This window comes from Agelaius tricolor, unplaced genomic scaffold (genome assembly GCF_023055355.1).
Source record: "Agelaius tricolor isolate 1412-34295 unplaced genomic scaffold, bAgeTri1.0.p SCAF_9, whole genome shotgun sequence".
Classification (NCBI taxonomy): domain Eukaryota; kingdom Metazoa; phylum Chordata; class Aves; order Passeriformes; family Icteridae; genus Agelaius; species Agelaius tricolor.
In genome coordinates this window covers 24,624,539-24,647,026 of record NW_027269269.1, presented here as the reverse complement: position 1 = coordinate 24,647,026, position 22,488 = coordinate 24,624,539, and the positions used below count along the sequence as shown (strand labels likewise).

General features: G+C 46.5%; 1 protein-coding gene across 1 annotated transcript in view; it reads right to left on the bottom strand.

Annotated features, from left to right (window-relative positions):
* ARHGAP31 (Rho GTPase activating protein 31) overlaps positions 1-11,486 on the bottom strand; it is a 59,913-nt gene extending 48,427 nt beyond the window's left edge. The window contains exon 1 of the mRNA XM_071433315.1: positions 11,331-11,486. Within this exon, the coding sequence (XP_071289416.1) occupies positions 11,331-11,430 (100 nt within the window). The 5' untranslated portion in view covers positions 11,431-11,486. The remainder of the gene's footprint in view (positions 1-11,330) is intronic.
* Between the last annotated feature and the right edge of the window lie 11,002 nt (positions 11,487-22,488).

The following is a 22,488-nucleotide window of genomic DNA, read 5'->3' as shown; positions in this document are numbered from 1 at the left end:
AGGTTTGTGAGCAGTGATGGAGGGCTGCCTCTAGCACCATGTTCTGCCTGCCACCCCGAGGAGGACAGCAGGCACTGGGTCACCTACACCCACCTGATCTACAGACGGGGCTGCAGGGGATTCCATTCCTTATCTAGGTTCTGGCAAGTCTGGAGGGTGACCCCAAACTGAAGTTACTGGGATATGGAACTGAATTTCCTGGCTCAGCTCCCATTTGTGGCTTTATGCAGCGAACCTTAGGCAGCAGTGTGTAAGTCACTATCAAGCCAGGAGGGAAGAATGATGGACCCAATGGATCAAGACCAGCTCTTCTCATTTACTGCTCCTAAGCCTGCCTTGGGCACAGAGCTTGATGTATTGACTTTGGCAACATGTGCATACTGCCATCCTGGCAATAAAGTTATCAAAATGGAGAGAGAGGGGGAGGGTAGCACAGGAGGAGGTAAAAAAAACCAGCTAAGCAGGGGGAACTGAAAACACTTGAGAGAAGGGAGAATCCTCCATGCCCCCTCTGGACCCCTGCACCATCACCTCAGGCCAAACCCCATACTCTTCTTAGAGATTCCAGGACATTTGTTTTAACTTTTTTCTTTTTTTTTTTTTTTTTTCTGCATTCCTTCTTGTTGTACTTCTGGTTTTCAGTCAGGACTGGAATGGAGAGAACAGGATTACAGAAGGAAGTCTGTTGCTCTATTTTTCTGGCTTGATTAGAAGCAGAAGATGCAATAAATCTCACAAGAGAGTTTGTTCTCATTTAGCCTCTCATGTATCTGAAATTACCTGACCAGAACAAGGGTAAGGAAAATGCACTACCAATTGGAGCACACTGAGAAGATAAAAACAGAAAGAGCAAAATGGTGAAGCTGTTTCCCTCTCTGATTTTACACAAAGAAAGTAAACAATTCAGTCCCACTGACAGCTTATTTATTTCACATAAATTGCAGCAGAGATGCAAGGGCTCAAGAAGGAAGCTCACCCTGCCTGATCACACCTCTGAACCTCCTGAGGTGTGACTGCCACCACCAGCAGCAGCAACACAATGGGAGAAGAACAGAAAAACCAGCACTAGTTGCATGGGCAGCAAAGGGTTTCCACATGCTGGATGGCTCTGTTGTGCTGCCAAGCTGCCTGTCTGCAACAGGACTGATGGTCACATTCACTGCTGAAATGGTAAATGCAGAATGCATCAAATGTATCAAAAATATCCCAACTGAAATATTCAGCTGCAGATAAACACACAGACACATACAGACACTCTTCCTCCCAGTGTTCTGTCTGCTAAATCAGCATTTTTTGATGAGCCAGTGAATATAGATGGTGAGTACAGGCACAGATCCAGCCTGGATTCTCAGCCTTGCATCCCATGTGTATAGAAAATTTATGAGCATGTTCAGCATCTTTCAGGTAAAAACACAGTATCAATGCCACTGTGCTTAGTGAACACCAGCCAGGGCATCCTTAAATGAAGTTTGTATCAGAGAAGCTGACCTGGTCTCCTGTCTGATGCTCTTCAGGAAATAAATTACACAACTTAGTTATATCAGGAATATCTCCTGGCCATTTGGATGTTCAATCCCCGTTCTAGAGGTGCAGGTATATCTCCTCTAACCATTTCCTCATGTCATAGTATCTAATGACATGACAAAACAAAATACATTCACCTTCCCAGACTGGCGAGAGCAAATAAAGGGCATGAGATTTAAAGCGAGTTTTGCATTGGGTTTGGCGTTTATTTTTTGTTCTTTCTTTAACTCCTCTGTACTTTATAGAACTAAACAAAGCCTCCTGTTCCAGATGATCAATCTTCGCGCTGCTCCTGGCCCCGGAGAGCACAGGAGATAATAGCATTTCCAAAGGCATTTAGTTAGCTGAGCCCTGAGTGTAGAAGAGGGCAGTGAGGAGCTGGAGACAAATTGCTATGCACCCAAGTCAGCTGCTCAGGGCATATTTCTAAGAACAGCGGACACAGCTGAGAATCCAGCAAAGGGATGTGAGTTTCCCCTCCCCTTGCTCGATCCCTGTGCTGGAGATGTAACACAGCTTCTGCTTCCCTTGTTCCCAGTGCCTTTCTGCTCTCCCTTGTTGCCATAGAGGCTGGTATCTGGGACTTGAAATGTGATGCTCCACTTGTGAGAGTGGGTGGAGAAAAAGCAAGGTTTGCATTATTAATAATTTCCCCTACTGTATCCATTTTGACAGCAAAGTTTCTCACTCTCCAGTCTGCTGGACATGCTTTGGGAGAAAGGAGTTTGGCCACAATGCCCTGGTTCTGTGCACTGTGGCTTTGGGGGAGGAGAGGGGGACAAACACCACCTGAGAAAGGTGTGCTGCTTCAATGCATTTTTTGTAGACTTTCTATTAAGCCAAAGCTCTGCATGGCTTTTAGAAGATGCAGCAGAGCAGTGTATTATATAAATTAATTTATTCGGGCTGACCAGCAGCAAAACTTCAGAAACCATTAAAGAACTGGGGCTCTTTTATGAAAAGACAATTCCTTTTGGGTATTAACCAGGGCAGAAAGAGCATTAAGCAAGGTAGAAAGGATCCTTTACAATGTCCTGATTGCACGTTACTTATTGATTGAATTGCCAGCAAAAACAGGAATACCAAGGAAAATCTCTGCTAGTAACTGCATAGATTACTAAGAACATCAGAAGAGTTAGGAGGTGAGTTGCCAGCAGGTTGAGGGAGGTGATCCTTCCCCTCTGCTCAGCACTGCTGAGCCCACAGCTGGAGTCCTGTGTCCAGCTCTGGGCTCCACAGTACAAGAAGGACTTGCTGGAGCAAGCTCAGCTCAGAGCCACAGAGATGATTAAAGGACTTGAGCATCTCTCATGTGAGGAGAGGCCAGGATCATCTTTTCCTGTATAACAGAAGGATCAGGAAGGATCTATCATTGTTTATGAAGACCTGCTGGAAGGGAATGAAGAAAAGGGAGCAAGTCTATTCTCAGCTGTACCTATTGACAATACAAGATACATAAATTAAAAACCAGGAGATTCCATCTGAACACAATATTTTTTTACTCTGATGGTAGTCTGAGGCTGGATCAGTTTGCTCACAGAGGTTATATCCAAAATTCTGTGGAGATATTCAAAATTCAACTGGACACAGTCTTGGGCAACTGGCTCAAGCTGACCCTGCTTGAGCAGAGGGTTTGGTCTAGTTAATCTCAAGAAGTCCCTGCTCAGAAATTCTGTGATTCTGTAACATTTTCTACTACTGTTAAGGTAACTCTTCCTACATGGACATTAACTCACCTAAGTTGAGGCAGCCATGCAGCCAACTTGACATTGCCTGGAACTGAGTCTGTCACACCCATCATCAGCTGGTGACACCAGGATGGAAGAAGGCTGGTTTGAACCTAGGCCAGGCGGCTGCTCCCAGATGGGAACACAGCAACTGAGCTGCAGTAACTGAAGGCAACTGCAAAAAGCATGAGTTTTGCTCTTCCACTTTTGATGCACTGTTAAAATCAAAAGGGCCCCCACTCAGGTGAAAATGGGGAATCTAATCTAGGTTCAGGGTCCTATTCAAGGCAGGGGGTAGAAACAGAAGAGGACTGGCACTTTCCTGTGCACTTAATGTGCCACAAGACTTGTAGCATTAGGGACTGAACTCCTCGCTGTCGCACACAGAGGGAGCAGGGATCTGGCACTTGAGTGAGTGTGAAGGTCAGTACTGGTAGCTATAACTTCATTGTATGCAAAGGCCCCAGCATCTGACAAAAAGGTAGATTTTAAGTCCATGGTTAAGTACTTTCATATCTGCAATCACACTGGTTGCAGAAGATCAGAAAGTCTGCTTGTGGTTTCAGATAAAGGTAGAAAACAGAGTCTACATTATTGAATTAAGTATGAAAGTTATAATAATACAGTCAGCACAGTTGCACAATGTAATTTCATTTAACAATAAATTCAATTTATGCTACACTGTTCTCTGTGTGCATTGTAAACATACTGCAGATTTTTTTGCTTGGGGTTTTTTGTGGGTTTTTTTGTTTCATTGGTTTGTTTTGGGTTTTTGTTGTTGTTGACAATGCAAAACACATTAACTAAAGTTATCAGCAGAGAAGCTGAAGGCTCTGGCATGCAAGCAAAGGACAGCTGAGGCTTGAGGCTCTGGGAATGTATGGAAAGGAGCCACTGGTAGGCGGCTAGGAACACTAGTTGCCCTTGAAATAACCAGCAGTGCAGCCATTTAGCAGCCTTTGCATTTCAATAAGATATCTGTAGGTTGCCATGTCAGAGCTCTAAGTGTATCTGGCACCCTGCTGGTGGTGCTGGACTGGAGGCAGATGCTGGTAGCTCTCCATCCTTTAATCACCCTCCAGACAGAGATCCAGTCCAAGCCATGATGTGGGCAGTCAATCTGACAGCCACTCCACCCCAGCTCTTCAGAGCAGGGCTGCTTATACCATCACTGACAGGCTGTTTTCATTTCCCTTATTACCGTTAAAGGAGAAACACTGCAACATACATTTTTGGCACAACCCTGGCTGCCAGCAAATGTTGCTGCTGTAGAACTGCATCATATATGCCAAGCCCAAGTTACAGATGCTTTCTGAGCTCTCCAAACTAGAACCAGGCCTGCACCAAAGCTTGGGACCCAAGCACCCCTGACCAATGGGGGCCTCCCAGACTTGCCCATCACTTGCTAGATCAGCCTGTGTTGCACATCCACCCTGTGCAATTCCAGTGTTTCATCCAGTACAGCTGTTTCCCTGAACCTTTGAGAGCTGTGACACCACAAGCAGTGGAGTCCCCACTCCTTGGTTTCCAAGTTCAGATGAAATCAGCTGCTACCAACAAAGAGAAAACATTTGCTAAATCAAAATACGTGTCCTAACCTAAGATCTGCAGGCAAGATGTGATTCATGCTGTTTGCAGGGGGTGGGGGAGAAGGCAGGATCAAAGTGGGGCTCAGTGCATGCAAACCACACATCTGTCTCCTGCAGTGCTCAGTAAGGGAAATGTAAAGCAGCAGGCAACATGCAAGAGTTCTCTGCTAATCACACAGTGCTAGCAATGGAAAGTCAATACAGAACAAGGAGCTGAGCATGCAACATGAATGTTAAACAACAGTAACACTGTGCCACAGAGACACAAAAATCCAGGTCCCAGGAACCAGAAACAGATTGAGGAAGTAACACAAACATAATCCAAAACAAGAAGGAACAGCAAAGTAACAGAAGCAAACAGATGGCTTCTGTTCCCGTTGTTCCCAGTGTCTTTTTCCTCTCACTTGTTGCCATAGAGGCTGGTATCTGGGACTCAAAATGTGAAGCACCACTTGTGACAGAGGGTGGAGAAAATGCAAGAATTTACATTATTAATAATTTCCTCCACAGTATCCATTTTGGCAGCAAAGCTGCTCATCTCTTGTCCACTGGACACGCTTTGGCAGACACTGAAAGGCCAAGGAGCTGTCTTCGCTCAAAGCCCAGCCTAGCTCCTCCACCTGCCAATACATGTACTCAGCTCTCAGACCCCGCTGCCACAGCTCTCCTTCCCTGTACAATAACACAATCCCACTTCTTTCCCCCCAAAACTTCAGAGTTCAACTGTCCCTTCTGCTCCTGTCACACGGATGAGGGGATGCAGCCTTAAATATCCACACAGCCTGCATGACTAGAGCCAGGAATAGACCCCACAGAGTGCAGGCCACGTGGCCTCCCAGCATATCAGCAGTGTGAAAATGTGGATCAGACCCCAGAGCACACCACACACACAAAGAAAGAGGACTAGAGCATTTCTGAGCCAGCCCAAGAGGCCGTTCTTGTCCTGTTCTCCTCCCAGCCCCTGCCACTTCCTTCCTTGAATGGAGACAAGTGTTTGCATAGCCACAGAGTAAGGTAGGTCAGGAAAGAAATCTAGATTGAAGGCAATTTGGCTCCACAAAAAGGTTTCTTTTCAGCTTGATCAGTTCTTGAGACAGAAATCCCCAGTGCCACAGTTTCTAATTTTGAGAGAGGGATGAATGCAGCTCTTCATTCTTCTGCAGCAGATTAAATGAGCGTGTGGCATTTTCATTTTTCCACCGGGACTTTAAAAAAAAATAAATAAAAGCTTTGTCTTTTTCCTCCAGTTTGCCTTTAATGATTCTTCAGCAGTTTTCCCAGGACTTGTTGCATGCAGCACTAACCAAAAGCACCTACCCAAAAGTATGGGCATGCCTTCACTTTGAAATATCACTACAGAAAAGATGGCTTAAAAAAATGTCCCAAGTGAACACAAATGCAGTCTTGGTTGGCACACACTTATTTGTGCTATGGACTTGCATGCACCCTCATGCTCATCCCAGCATGCTCCTATCCCAAAAGAAATGCCAGGGTGAGGAAAGAAAGCCACAGGGCCCAGAAAAGCTGTTTCACATCTGTGTAGCAGGTTTAATGATTGACTCAAAGGGAGTCTGTTCTTGAAGCAAGAAAATTTTTTCCCGAGTGACAGGTCTCCTTATCCAGTCATGTATGGACAAGGCAGCTTCACAGTGAAAAGCATGATGACAAAACCACTGTGCAGAGGACAGGGTGCTTAAGGGGCTGTACCAAAACAAGCAAGAAGTATCCAAGCCCACCTTTCCTTTGTACCCAGCACATTACTGCTGAATTATTATTGCTGCTTTCCCTCTGAACTACCTGCCTATGCTACAGCAAAGTCTTTGCCTACTGCACCTCTCAGATGCATTGAAGAACCTGCCTGTAGAGCCAGGGCTGGCCAGAGCCAACAGATTTTTGAGACCACTAAAAGCCAATAAAGCTGCATCAGCTGAATAGATAGGAAGGGGTTTGGGTGCTACAGGGTCAGGGTGAGAGCTGTTGAGGGAGCTGTGGGGAGTGTGGGAGGGGGCTGAGGGGAAAAGCTGAGCTCATTGCATCCCAATCAGACAACATCAGGCAGGAAACAGATGTGGAAGAAACCACAGAGGGGTACAGCAACAGCAGAATTAACTCTCCAGCAAATAGGGGAATCTCAGACACACAGAGATGACCTGCACCATAAGAACAAGGCATCAAGTCTGAGGTCTGGCTTTATGCACACCTGGTAGCACCTCTTAGCCTAATATCTAGACACCAGCATACCAAAAAACCACAGGAAACATTCAGCCTTTTTCCAAGTTCTACCTGGCTCTAAGCATATGAAGCAAAGGTAGGTCTGGATTGCTAGAAGTTCCTATACAAAAGACTCGATTGTCTTTTACCATCACAATCCAATTCTTGTAGATGCTGTGTGCATTTCCATTTTAAAGAGTGGAAGTTGTATGTGGCTGTATATCTGAAATCCCAGCTTGAATTTCCACAGTGAGAAGCACTGGGAATATTAAAATTTCTTTTGATTTAGCTCCTCTCACTTTAACAGCTTTGACTCTTATAACAGCCTCCTGTTACAATACTTTTGTGATATAACCAGAAGCAAGACTGTTCTTTGTGACTGTTTTCTTAAGCAGTTCAGACTGTCCTGCCCCAGCTAAAGATGGTGCACAAACTTGTGCCTTGTCTTCTCTGCTGGCCCATTCGTCACCAGAAAATTACACTGTTGTTATTGCAGTAACTGAGAGCCTGATGTGCAACTCCCACTGACTTCAGCAGAGGCACAATGCATTTTTCTCCTCTGGAAACCAAGCTGGTTATCAAGAGGCCAGAACATGACTTTAATGTTAATCCTTCAAGACTATTATCTGTTAGCCCCATTACACTGATACATTTCAATAAAGTTTGGCACAGTAAAAAGTTTTAGTAAAGGGCCATTAGTACTCACTGCATGGATGGCTATCCATGTCCAAAGTCTGGGCATGGACACTGCTTTCTAGTGAAGCTTTTATATTCCAAAAGATCACTTGCCTTCAAGTATGGACTCAGTGCTGGAAGTGACACAGGAGGGACTACATAAAATTACACAACTTTTCCTCATTGGTACTGCCAGCCACCATTCCTTTATGTCTGATGTGAGCTTGTCCTCATACACGCTGCTATTTAAGCCATTGTTTGATAATTATGGTGAGGAGGAAGAGAAGTTTATTTTCCCCCGAGTTTCTAGCCCTCTTACCAAAGAAAGACTTGAAAACATAACCCAGATGCACACTGAAGTTTTGGAAAACAGAAAGCGGACAAAGAACCCAGCAAAGATTTTATGTGGTGGTTTTTGTGGCCTGAGTCATGATTTTAAATGCTTGTGTGCACTGATAGCAGTCTGCCCCCATAAGAAGTGTGACCAGTGTCTGTGCAGAGACTGCCAGCAGGAAAAGGCCAAGTAGGGTCAAATGTGGTACTGACAGGAACTGACTTGAAACACAGTAAATTCAACACATCTGAGTGTCCAACCAGCCACCAGACATCCACATCTGCCCATCACCACTGACCTGTGTCAGATCTGAAAGAATCAACTTGAGGCTAAAGGCTTTGTATCACGTTTTTGGCTCCTGAGCTGCTTCACTGTACCTGCTAAAGTCTTCCTATTTGATCTTTTTTAAATACTTGGTAGCTCTGCTGCAGCTTTTATTGTATTATCATAAAGTTCTTTCTAAGTGAGGCTTAGGTACACGGATCTGGTAAGGGAGACAGCGAGATCTTTGGCTGTCTCTGAAGAGAACCATAGCCAGTCATTAAAGAGTTACATGGGAAGAGAGGAAATGCTGATACCTTTAGCAGAATATAATTCTCTCCACTGGAATTTGGCAAGAACACAGGGACTAAGGTCCTTACAGAAAGCACAAGCTGCTCATCAACAACCGCAGGCATGTAGGGACTCAAGTTGTGCCTCTCCTCCACAAAGCATCGTGCAAGTAGTGCAGCATCCCCTAGCTGTAAAGGTCATGTACTAACCCCGAGGGGAAAATTCCAAATTGAATCGTCTTCACTAGCCTTGACCACCCCCTGTGCTCCCTTGGCCAGCACCAGCAAAGCAGGTCTCAGCCTCTCCTTGCCTGTGCAGCTCCAGTCTCACACAACAGCACTGCAGGATGGCCTAAAGCAAACCTGAGCACGGAAAGCACAACCAATATGACTCACGTCCTGCCGGGCCCACAGCATCTTCCTTACAGTTAACCCTTCTGGGTACACTTTAAAACCTGCTTGCAGAAAGGCCCACAACAAAATGTTTGCTGGACAGCAGCCAAAAAGCTCTCCTGCTCCTCACCACTCTCAGATATCAGGAACAGTCTTAGAACTTCATTGCTTCTCAGTAGGGAACAACCTGAGCCTGCATCCCACCAGTTAAACACACAGCACTGAGAAGAAATCAAAGCAGAGAGAAAGCTACAGCTTCATGTCCCTATAAAATCTGCTGCCTACAGGAGCACTGACTTGTCACTGGAAATAATTCTTAGCAGAACAATTCAACTCTCCCCAAGTCAACCATCTCTCATACCCTGAATGCTCTTTTAATTTGGTTGCAAGTTTGTGATGTCCTGGTGACATCTCAACCTTCCTTTTTTCCCTAAGACATCACTTCAGCATTCTTGGTCATTCCTATTTATCCTGAGAGTCCTACTACCAACAAAATTAATATCTCTAATATTTTAATTTTTTCCCCTTGTCCTGATGAATTGGAACTTCCAATCCAACTTAACTTACACCCTTACCAATTAACCTACAACAACTGTGTCCTTCATTTCTGGATCCCACAGCACTGGGCAATGGGATGTGCTACTGAACAAACAGCAGTACTGCAGAAAGGAAAGGAACTTCCTACTCTCCCCACTGCTCCTCAGCATGGAGAGATAAGGGAGAGATAAGTACATTGGAACTGTGAACCATGCCACAAATTAGATTTGAGAAAATGTCCTTCCTTCTTGTTCTCAAAAGACTACTAAAAAAAAAAAAAAAAAAAGACGGGATTTTAGGTAATAGATTTTGCTCATCTGGCCTAATTTCAACTGCAGTTAGTATGTTTTTGCCTTTAAAATTCCCCTTGCTGCTTCAAGTGAATATACTGTCTGTGCCCGCCTTCCCTGCATTGTTTTCCAGTGCTCCTGTAAACAGCTGTAAATAGTTCCTTCACCACAGAGGTCCATGGTAGCACTGGATGGAATTTATCTGTCTACACCTCACACTGGCAAAGGGACATCAGCTCATTAAGTCTGTTATTTTTTTGACACTTAATTCAATTGCTGTTAAGAGCTATGTAAGTTAAAAGATTCAGCACCTGTTGCAGACAAACCACAATGCAATTGAATGGCTGGTTTTCCCCCATACCTAAATAAATGCACATATATAACAGTTCATCTTAGTGATACATTTACTGCCCTCTTCACTGTGCAATGGAAAGTACTCCTGTTATGCAGCCTATCCGTCTGCCAGTGTGGTTCCACACTGCACTTCATCAGCCATGCTCATCAGCAAATGAAAGACCTGATTGTACAGCTCTGCCTGTACAAAGCTGACATTGCTGCTAGAAGTCTTTTTTTTTCCCCTGAAATAACCTGACATTGGTAAAATTGGTCAATTCAAATTGGAACATCACGCTAAATCGGGATCATAATGCTAACATCACAGATGGTAACAGGCATGTATTTATTTTTTCCTCTTGCTAAACTGCAGGTCCTTCTGCTGGCCAAACTCACAACCACTTCTCTTGTCATTCAACTCACTTTAAGAAAAAATGTTCTGCTACTTCCCTCATCAAGGACTGACCATTTCAAACTCAGGGCCCCGTTATTTATTGGAGTTACCTCTTGTCTGAGCTACTGTGTTCTCGTTCAGTACCTGGGAGCATGAAGGTCAAGGGGAGAAGGAGTGAAAGCCAACAGGCAGGGTGGTGAACGTGTTAGCTCAGATGTCTCCAACACCACACACCGTACTCCACCCGATAACCCAGTCTCTGTCCTGTCTCCATCCAGCAGTCCAAGGACAACATTTGAACTGTACTGGAGTCCAGTTCCTCCCCAGAGTCCTCCAAAATTCTGTTGTCATGGACTTAAGGTGGATTTTGAAATCCTGGAGGAGGCAACACTGAGCACCATTCAGATTTCCAAACCTGACTCGCTAAACGCCTGTTACTCCCTTCCACTGCCAGGCAGATGGGAGAGGGCATCACGACTGATGTCAGGCTGTCTTTTACACACTTAGGCAGCCCGAGAACCCCAGCCCAGTCCTTTCCACACACACAGCACTACTCATGCAAGGGTCATGCAGATGCATCACCAAAGCAATCTTCCGACCGCTCATTCATTGTGAGTAATGGGGCAGTGACTCCGCTTCCCAGGGATAAGTCAGCTCCAGGCTGTCTAACCCTTAGCTTTTGGAAAGGTCTGGTTTGCAGTCCTGCCAGTAAGAACAGGGGGACACGCGCTTGGCTTTTCTGCAACCAGAGCGAGAATAAAGAAGCATTTACCATCCTGCCCAGAGCTCTCCAGATACTCCGTCAGGTCGCAGCCGAACGCGCTCGCGGCTCCCTTCCTCTTGAGTTTCTGTTTGGCTCCCTTGTTCTTCATGAGGTTAGTCCCAAAAGAGGTTCACCCCCCTCCTGCCTTGCCCCCCTCCCCCCGGCCTCACGCTGGGCGACAAAATTCTTGCTCTTCTCCTCAGACCACCGCCCGTGTCCCGCTCCCAGGGAGCAACATCGGGGGTCCCGTACAGCGTCCAGCCAGAGAAGTAAACATTAATCCCCACCAGATGTTGGGCTGCTCCTGTGGCAGAAGAAGGTCAGGGCGAGAGGAGGCTCCACAGCCCGCAGCAGCAGCGATCATAGCCTGAGCCCAGAAGGGTTCTCATCAGAGGCAAGTGGGTGGTGGATGGGTGCCCGCATCAGAGCTGGCAAGTTGGGGGCAGGAGATGGTGGGGGGACGTCTTTTCCCTCAGCGCAATCCCGGGACCCTCCACAGCCACCTTCTGCGTTTCGTCAGTCGCGCTGTCGCCACTTCCAGCAGAAGGCGTCCCAGTCTGGTCGTGCTCCCCTTGGCTTTCGGAGGAGACTGGAAGTTCAAACGGACTAATGAAAAGGGACTGGGGAAGAGTCTGCACAAGGCTCCTCTTTGGCTCCCCCCCCTTCCCCTCCTCCTGCTTTGGACAGTTGGAGGAATGAGAAACCAGCTTCCTGTCCTGACTCCCGCTCACTCGCTCTCTCCTTTCCCCGTTTTACAAATCCTAGGATAATCCAGCTCAAAAAAATGCTGAAAGGAAGTTAGCTGAGGAGGGGGGCGGAGGACGCTTTTTGGCAGTAAAGTGGTGTGTGTGTGTGTGTGTGTGTGTGTGTGTGTGTGTGTGTGTGTGTGTGAGCGAGGGCTGAGGGAAGGCGGGCAGAGGAGTTGGGGGAGCAGGGATGGGGATGGGGGAAGGAAGAGGGAAGATTTGCCCCGGCAGATAGCGGACTGCCCGGCACGAAACCCCTGGCGCGTCGGGCGCTCCCTGCTCTGCAGCCCGCAGCCCGGCAAGGGCCGGGCAGGCTCCGGCGAGGAGCGGAGAGGCCGGCAGCCTCTCCAATAAATCTCTGCCTCTGCTCGCCGAGTCCTTCGCTGCGAGGCGCCTTCCTGCCCTCCAACGTGACTCTGTCACTGCGGGATCTGCCTTCCTCTGCAGAGGTGCGGGATGGAGCTGCTGAAGTGCAAGGAGGGGACCGAGAGTTGGGGAATTAAAAGAGAGGGGGAAGGAGGGAAACCTGCAGCTCCCTCCTCCCCGGCAAGCAGAAACAGATGCTCTCCGGGCATCCGAGTTCGCATACTTTCGAGTCAGCTCCCAAAAAAGGTTCCCCCTGACCAACAAAGGGATTTAGATAAGGAGCTGAAATGACTCAGTACAGCAAGAAGGGAAATGGGACAGGTCTGCCTTCAGGCCCTGAGCCTTGTCTGTGTCGTTGCCCCTTTCACCCCACAAACACTTTTCTGGTCTAGTTTTCAGTACACACAGATGTCAGCTCATTAGAGCAGTTCCTTGCACTTACCTCACATTTTTCATCCCAGAAATTCAGATTTCTTTACAGGACTGGGTATGCCCACCAGCATACCCAGGGAGACAAAATTACTTCTCCTAAGGCTTCACTGACCCCTCTTACTCTGTGCCAAATGTAGCTGTATGGGTCAGGGTTAAAAAATGAACAAACAAATGAAAAACAGTATGTTATAGCTTTTCACTAAAAATCAGGCCAAGGACAAGGAAAGTAGCTTTGGTTTGGAGGAAAATTGGCCAGGAAATGGGGCGAAGGACACACTTAACCCACCTCCCTTCACAAGCCTTGGTTCTGCATTTTCATGGGGCAGAGGAACCCCTCTGCAAACTCACCACCTCACTCACTTGAGATTAATTTTTCAGAGAAATCAAGCTCTGTCTGAGATCTGACCTCTGCCAAAATCAGTTCAGGTTCTGTTGGTATAGTGACTTTTTTTTTCCCTTTAGAAGTGTTGGATGTTACCACTTCACACATAAGAAAAAATACCAAGGGACCTGGTGATGGACCTTGCCCAATTATAGCTCCGATTGTGCAGTTTATCACTGCAATTATCATAATTATCCCCATTTTACAGCTTGATGCCTGACAGGTTGAGGGGAAAGTGATTTGCAGAATGTCATAGAGATGTCTGGCCTGTCACCTCCCTGCCTTCTGCTCCCACTCACAGGCTAAGGAGGAAAACTCAGCTCTCACCACCAGACCGGTGGTTGTTCTCAGGAACCCTCAGTCCTCATGAAACACTCAGAACTTCCTTGAATTTATTCTGAGCTTCTCACAGCACCTTGATGTCGAGTCAGAGCATGGGATCCCTCTCTGCACCGGCGTGCCGCCAAAGCCATCGCGTGCCACGGCGCATCCTGCCTGCCTGCCAAGGGCTCACTTCACACAGCTCACACAGACAGCAGGACGCTCAGACCTGTGTGCCTTGCCAGACCTTCCTCCCCCTGTCTGGGTGCCTGGGAGATGCAGCCCTGTCCCAGCCCCCTCAGGGAGGAGGCATGTCCTGCTGCACCAGCCAGCCCTTTCCCACATGGCTGAGTCCCCACACAGGACCAGCAGGGAGAGAACAGGTTCAGTGTGGTGAGTAACCACACCAAGTTCTTTGAAGTCCTGAACTCCCCTCTGCAGACCCCCCTTCCCTCCCTTCCTGAGCTGAACAAGGTGTTTAATCTCACTGTGCTGGTCTCCTCCACTGCTCTACATCAGATGGAGGTCACATCTCTAATAGGGTCTATGTCCACCTGTACTTTCCTCTGGTGACCCCCTACATCACACTCCTGCCCCATCTCCATTGCCCTCCCTCATCTTAGATATGGTTTCTCTACTCCTCTCTTGCAAATCTATCCAAACAGAATGTCTTCAGAAGAGAATGCCTCCATTTTAAAATAAATAAATAAATAAATAAATAAATAAATAAATAAATTCAATAAATAAAATCACCCTCTACATGAGTAAAGCTTCCTTATGTCACCAGTGAGGGAGTTCTGGCCCCAGGGGTGGGGGAGAACCCTGTGCAGCGTGGATCCCCTCCCCTTCCTTGTACAGCCCTGCTCCAAGGCTCACAGTCCCAGAGCATGGGCACTCAGCAGCACTGCTGGGTCAGCACATCACCCTCACCCCGTGGTGTTTATTTCAGCCCAGCAGGCATTTTCAGCTGGAAGTACCATTTCTTGGTGCCATCTTTGGAAGCCATGGTGGTGGGTCCTGCTGGCTGATGAATACTGCAGAAATTAGGTGCTGCCATTTCATTTTGGTTATCTGGGGTCTGTGGTCTGCTGCCCTGATCCCAGCCAGGACTCTGGACCCTGAGTATCCAGTGCCAGATGGCAGGACCCACCAGCAGCCATCATCACCATGATACCCTAGTGGGGAAAGCAGAGACTGCCACCTCCATAACAAGAAAGAACAGTATTTGAAGCACAATAGAGGGAAGAGACACTAGAAACAAAACAGGCAATATTCCCACTTTATTCACAGAAGCTCTTTCAGATGCTGTAGGTTTGCTGTCCAGCTCCTTGTTCCCATGGAGGGAAGAGAGCTGAAGAAAGGAAATGGCATGGCAAGCTGGGTGAAAGAGGTGTGTGCTGCAGTGAGAGAAAGAAACCATGAGGAGCTCCAGGAGAGCTCTTGCCAGGCAGGCTGGGCTACAGGGGTGGCTCTTCCCGGGCCAGGACAAGAGGACAGAGGGGAGGTCGCTACAGGAGTGCCCAGAGAGCCTGTGGCCAAGAGGAGGGAGAAGGAGGAGGAGGAGAAGGAGGAGGAGGAGGAGAAGGTCAGGCAAGGTGAGCGGGAGCCAAACAAGGGAGGCTTTACAAATAAAGCACTTCATATCGGAGCCTGAAATCAGTGCTGAGCCAAGGGATTTTTCTGAGGGAAAGGGCTGATGTTCTCCAGAGAGGAAAAAATAGGAAATCTGGATTTGCGCAACCCAGGAGGCAGGGCTGTGAGCTAGCTTGAGTGAGCAGGGCTGAGGAGCGAGCCAGTGTCTCTCCTGTGAAAGCTTCCACAGACAAATTCAAGCAAACCTGGAGAGGAAAAGTTCTCAGGCAAGAAGTACAGAAAACAAAACGGAATTCAAGGTTGAAACAACTGGAAAAGAAGGGGGAAATTCTCTCCATCCTAAAAAAAAAAATAGAAAAAGAGAAAAGTGAGTGCAGAATAGGAGCAACAGCAAGCCAAACCAGGGTTCTCATAGCAGCTATCCCTCTGTAGAGATTCCTTCCTCAGTCTGCCAACATGTGCAGAGATGTGCCCCCACAGCGCCACAGCCCGAGTCTGAAAGCCATGACAATGCCTTCAATTCCCTCCTTTTGAACCTGTAAATATGGGTCAGGATTTTAAGTCAGTTACAAAGGCCTCCCTGCCAGCGAGGGCCACAGGTTCACACAGGAAGGTGGGGCACCTTCCCAGCCCACTTCACTGCTGATCTGCCATGCCTCAGCCGCCCTTCAGCTTGAGAACGGATGTGGTGAGCCAGCCTCGTGTGTGAATGAGCACAGCATGGATGATGACTTTACAGTTCTGTACAGTTCTCTCCGCTCTCACAGACAAGGTATGGGTGACACCAGGAGCACTCCAAGGGCCTGGGGAACAAGCTTTGGCCATTAGGTCTAAGTATTTCTTCCCCTTCCACTAAGAGCTGGGGGCTGTGGCTGAGGTGTTGCACAGGCTATTTCTGGGCACCCATCTCTCCCCTCCCTGCTGCATTTCCTTCATTGTGTTTGAGCTCTTTCCTATCTGTGGCCTTTAAATCTCCACCGATCTGCCAGGCGCCACTCAGCACAGAGGAGGGGGGGAGGCAGACTCAGAGAGGGGGAGATCTGAACCCCTAAAAATAGCCCTGCCGAGTACGTCTGTTTTCCTGACACAGACGGTTCATTGTTAGACTCTGACACGCCAGTTCACCCTCCCTTCCCACCCCTCAGCACACTCTCTTTCCTCTCCTGCCCCTCTCCAGAGCAGTTTCCTGTCTACTCCCATCTCTGTGGCCAAAGCTGGAGTGTATTGTGAAGCTGAAGGCTGGCGTGGAGTCTTTTGTTTCTCTGAGTACATTTTGGACCACAGACTATGGGGTTGATCCTTGTCACAGGGCACCTACCACTCTTGGTTCCTATTTTCACCCATTCCCAGCCACACAAGCCCTGTCTCCTCAGCTCCCAGCTCCCTTTTTGCCTTCCACCCTCTTGACCTACACCCTGACATACCTTGTTCTGTGTGTGTCTCTGCCCTATGCAACTATTTGTTCAGCTACTTTGCAGATCCCAGCACCCCAGGAAGAAATGGAGGAGGCACCCCACACATGCTACAAGTCTCCTTGCTGCTGGCTGCCTGCCCATGACATGACAGTGTAACCAGGGGCAGGAGGTTTGGTGGTGGACTTGGCAGTGCTGGGTTAACATTTGGATTCAATGATCTTAAAGGTCTTTTCCAACCTACATGGTTTTAAGTACCCCAGTATAACATGATAATTCAGTATGACCATACAGAGCACAGCTACAAAACATGCAACTATGTTTTTAGCCAGATTGCCTTCTCTCACTGTTCCCAGTCCTTTCAGAGATGTCTTGGATATAGAAAACAGGATGAGGAACATATCTCCATTCCCTAACTCAGAGCACAAACTTTTTTGAACCATGATATTTGCCTAATTCTGTGTTTGTCCAGCATCTAGCACAGAGGATCTCTAATTCTTGACTGGAGTCTCCAACTGTTCATTATTTAAACAACATGAAGACCATTATAGAAAGGCTTTATGTCCCCCTGTGTAAAACTCTATTGCAAGCTCAGTAATATATGACAGTATTGTAAAACAAACATTCAGAGAAAAGAAATCTATCAGACAAGCCACACAGCTAGCAAAAGCTTCCTTCATCTCAGAGGCATGATCTGAACCTCCTCCCAGCATCTTACCAGCAGGATGACCCATTTGGTGAGGCAGGAAGACCACAAAACTTCCACGATAGAGACATTCCAAAGTCACACAGGCCTTTTTGAGAGCATCCTGCCAGCAAATTTTTAAAAAACTTCGAAGAGACAGCTGGCAACTTTATGCTAAGTACAAGCAAGGTAGTGTGTCACAGAGGGTGATTCCTTTAACACATTGCCTCACTGCAAATATCAACCATAAGGATTCCCACCAAGCCAGGAAATGGTTTTGCCTGCTTCTTTTGTGCCCAAACAGCTAACCAAAGAGGCCTGCAGAAATTAAAAAACTCGCTTAAAATGACACTGTGACTGCATAGCACAGCAAAAGGCCCAATCAGCTAGACCTGTGAACATGGGGAATGTCTTAACCATAAGGCCATTTCTTCTCATGTCTTACCAGTCTGTGAATACAACTGATAATCAGAATTTTCATCACAGATGGAGTCTCTAGGAGCTGAGAAAACTCAATTGGGGAAGAAAATCCTGAGGAGCTCTATCTAGCTCTCCTTTCAGATACCCCTTGCTTTGTCACTTTTTGGCAGCTTTACTACCACAGCCTAAGAGATAGAAGGAGAGTTTCAAGCATCAGTCTCTTCCTCCACATTTGCAACTCACTGGTTTCGTGGCAGTTTCCCCAGCCCTTTAGCCTATAAACACTGTTCTAACAGTCATGAAAAATCTGTTAAGCCAGGGGCCTATAATAAAAAAAAAAAAGAAACTATTTTATCTCTCCTGTCCTCAGTTCTGCCAAACAGCAGCATTGGTAGCAGCACTCTGTAAAAAATCCCACGTGCATAATTTCTGATTAGCCCAGCTCACCACCACACAGAGGACACTGAAACCAGCACCCACTTCACTGCCTGTATTTCCACTTTCAGATGTACCTCCCTTATCATCCTTTCTGCTAATCATGTTGCTACAGGAGAAGGAAGTTATGGGTTAACATGACTGCATAAAAACAGCAGCCTTGCATTATTTTAATGGTGATTCAAGGCTAAGGGCTGAGAATTAATCTCTATTGTAAGGACTAAGCTGAAAGGGGGAAAGGAAGCAGGTTTAGGGGTTCACTCCAGTCACTCCAGCAATCGCCCGTTTTGGTCACTTTCTGTAGAAGATAAGGGCTGTTTCATAATAATCTTTTTGTTGTTGTTGTTGGAAATAAAAACCCCAACAAATAGCTCAGGGGACACTTACTATTTTAGGGATAAAAGGTAGCCTGTTACATGCTATTTTTAAAAGTCACTTAAAACCTGACTTCTTTTATTCTGAGGTCTTCTCTTGATCACTTGCATGAATCATCTATTGTATGAGAGACTTACATCTTGTTTTAGCACAAGCTTTCAACTAAGGTTCCTTTATTTGTGCCTGAACATCCAGCATAAAGATGAAGAATTCTTCCTGTGAAGAATTACCAGCTATGATGGTGCTCTTCAGCTAGGACAGTGTGCTGCTTCTGTCTGTTTCTAACAGGGCAAAGCATGATTTGGTGGCAGGAAGGGGGAAGAGAGGAAATACAAGTTTGCAAAAGCCACACGTTCTCTTTGCAGACACCTCTAACGAGGGCTGGCAGCTGTGAGGGGTAGGGAGTGCTGGCAGCTGTGTCAGGCAAGGCCAGGTGTTCCTGCATGTGGCAGGCCCCTGGCACATTTGTTGTTTCTTATTTCTGCTTGCTGAGCTACATCCCTGTAGGAAATGCTCTGGTGGGTCTGCACAAATGATCTCCTATTGTCTTCTCTGCAAGGCCGATCATATTCCCTCTTCCTTCATGTTTTTTTCTTCCTGCTTCACACCACATCTCTCTTCATAGTCAGGCATGCCCCTAGGTTAAGTGGAAAAACAACTTGCCTTTCTACTTGCCCTCAAATGCTGAAGGTACTGAGCAGGAAAATCAGCTCTGTGGGGAGATTCCTTCTGCCTGAGTGTCCCCTAGCTCAGGATGTGTAAAATTAAATCCCTCCATATACTACCTCAGGAAAAGCCATGTTTCTCCTTTAACATTTCCTTACCTGTGCCCTGGCTGTTCTAGTGGGATGTGATTTCTGTGGGGATATGCCAAGTTAAGGAGGATGTTTTTAAACTTCTTTAGCACATTTGTTTTCTCTTTTCCTTTGCTTTCAGAAATGTCACCAGCTCTGCAGTGCTGTCAGCAAAATTATTTAGTTTGAATCCTACTGAGTCTCAACACCTCCAATCAAAGGTGGCACAAATTTCTCTTCTTTCCATCACAGGTCAAAAGGGCTTGGCTTGCCTTCATTCTGACACCTCCTTGCCTAAATCTGTAGCTCAGATTATTTCCTGACTAATGCTGAAGTTAGAGTGGGTGTAAATTATAGCAGAAACTACTCAGAAGACTTCAGGCTAAAACTGGTTATATTCTCTTTGTGCTTTGCAATTACTTACTCAGCTTAACAGGCTGCTTTCAACTTTTATGGCTAGTGTAGCATTGTTGTGGCTGGCCAAGAGGACTGGGACATCTAGAGAGCCCTCTCCTGTGTAACTGGAGTGCCTACAGCAGGACTGGTGCCTTTTCTGTAGACTAGCAGAGCGGGTTTGTCATCTTTAGAGTAAGCTTTGGCTAGGAAGCCTGGCTCCCTAATGCTGCCCTGCTATATTTAGACCCTCTTCTGGTGTGCCCACCCAGTGCTGTTCCCCTTGTTTGTTTCCTACCAAACAATGAGACCTGAAAGAATTGCTTGGAAAGGGGCCAAGGCTCTTGCAAACGAAACTGTCAGGCGGCCAAGCTTTGCAATGGGCCCCTTGTAACACACTGTACTGAGAAATGGGAAGCAATTGTGCCTCTTCACTCCAACCTCCACCATGGGCTCTTTCCCCTTGCTAAGAGCTCTGTGGTGTGACCCTGCCCCAGAGACTGTGTTTGAGGAGGTGTCAGAGGACACGGGGCAGGGGGTGAATGCCAAGAGACAGCAAATCAGGATGGCAAGGAGCAATGTAAGATCTGCTCTGTGTTCTCCCTCACCCCTAATCCTGTACTCCTGCCAGAGCGCATTTTAGAAGCAGGTTGTTCCTGGAAAACTTTTGCTATCTCTGCCCTGATTGTAGCAGGAGCTGCTCATGTACATATAGGGTTACAGGTGTGGTCAGATGCCTTTCTCCCTCACCCCATTGTTCTTTTCTGTGCTCTTGTGGTGTTTGGCCACCGTTCTCTGCTACAGCAGCACTGGAAGGGGAGAGAAAAGGCAGCCCCAGCCCTACTGGTGTGCAGAGCAAGAACAAGATTACTTCTGCTTGTTTTAAACAAATGGAGCCAAATTAAAAAACAAAGAGGGGGAGAAACAAATAAACAAACAAACAAAAAAGCCATATAGGGAGAAGAGAGAATGAAAGTGTTTTTAAGACCGAGAGGTCTGCCTAATCCACAGCAGCCTAAATGATGAGAACCTGGAAATCACAGATTTGCATCCAAAATGGATTTGTTCCATTACCTTAAGTTCCAACTTTGCTGCTTCTAATGGGCCTCTGAGCCAAAATATCTCTAGCCAGAAAAGGACATGTGTATCCCTGAGGGAGATTCCAGGAACATCCTTCAGCTGGATCAGGTTTGGGTCTTCCTTTAAACCCATGAGCACTAGAGAGATTTTCTTGGGGAAGAAAAAAAACCAAAAAAAAGTGCCAACATTTCCAACTGTGTAAAAAGGTGCTGAGTACCAGAATGATGGCAAAATTTACAGAACGAGAAAGACTAGCTAGAAAAGTATCTGCCTAAACCACACAGACATCTGCTAGTCCTGCCTTAGAGGAGGGGTATAAATCTCTTGTGAGGAGGAGGGCAGGAGTGAATGTGACCCCAGTGCCAGTGTCATAATCTCAGTCCACTGATCACCCCATACACACAATTCTCTGGCAAATTTAAGAGATGCTGGGACAAATCCAATGGTTTGAGTTATATAGCATCTTCTTGTAACAATACCAAGTATTTCCAATTGAAAATGGAACAAACTTTTAAGAACAGCTTAGGGGAACACATGCTGTCAGGAAAAATGCAGCTGGGGCAAAAATAAGTAGATAATAGTATTTTGAGACCATGAGCACACAGCACTGATTCATGGGCTTCGTAGGAGAGCAGTCTTGTGGAGAATCTGTATATGAATGGAGGGTACAGGGAACTGTACCAAGTGCTACAATCCATGTTTTACGGGTAAATAAGTAAAAGGGAGAAATTCATGCATCAAGAAGAGGCTGCATTTCAGACTGACCCCTAGCAGACAGGTTCTATAGGATATAGTATGCAAGACCCTACAGTGTTGCACTTCAACATATCACAGAAGATAATTTGAGTAACTCAAAGGCCTCCAATAAAACTGAGTCAATTGGGAATTGCCTTTGTCTAGGAGATAAGGGAGTTATTAGAAAACCCAGTATGTGTTGTGTTTTCTGGATTGTAATGTTATTGTCACACAGGAACTGCTGTAAATTCCCAGCTCCTGGTGTTAGGAGGTTTCTTGTAAGACTCAGATTTCAGGATAAATCACTACCAAACAAACTACAGCAGTCATTAGTGCATAGAGAAATTTTAAAGATACGAGCCCAAAACCTTGGAAAATTTTGAATATCAAGCTGAGAAAAAAAGGCCTGTCTCTGTAGCAGCTCCTGATTTAGTGCACACAGGCTGGACAAGAAATCTGTGATCTTGGTTTGTGTTGCAATAGAGAAGGAGGTTATTTCATACTTGCTGTTTATTGCAGAACACAGACCCACTGTGTTCAGTGACTAAAGATCATTTATGGAGCCTTAACAGTCAACAGGAAATTATATTCACATTTTGCCAAATCACTTTATCATTATGCCATTTTGAAAAGACTGTTCATCTATTTCAGTGGTTGCTTAGGAGATGTGACAGGGATTGGTCTGCAGCCACATCCTTTTCTGACTCTCCAAGACAGCACTGAAGCCCCTTACCTATAAGAAAGCTGCTGGGCAACCGCTTGAATTACCAGGGAGATTTTGTGCTTGGGGTCCTTTTGTGACCTGTTGCGGCAGCACAGTCAGGTAGACAAGTCCTGAGCTCCAGCTGAACATTAAATGGAAAAGGTTGCCAGCAGGGAGAATCAGAAGAACATGGATTAATAACATCGTGAGAAGCTCAGGGATGGCAATGAAATAGCTGCTGAGGTAGTGCAAATTGTTTGAGGAACATGCAACAAAAACCTGTGTTTGGTGATTG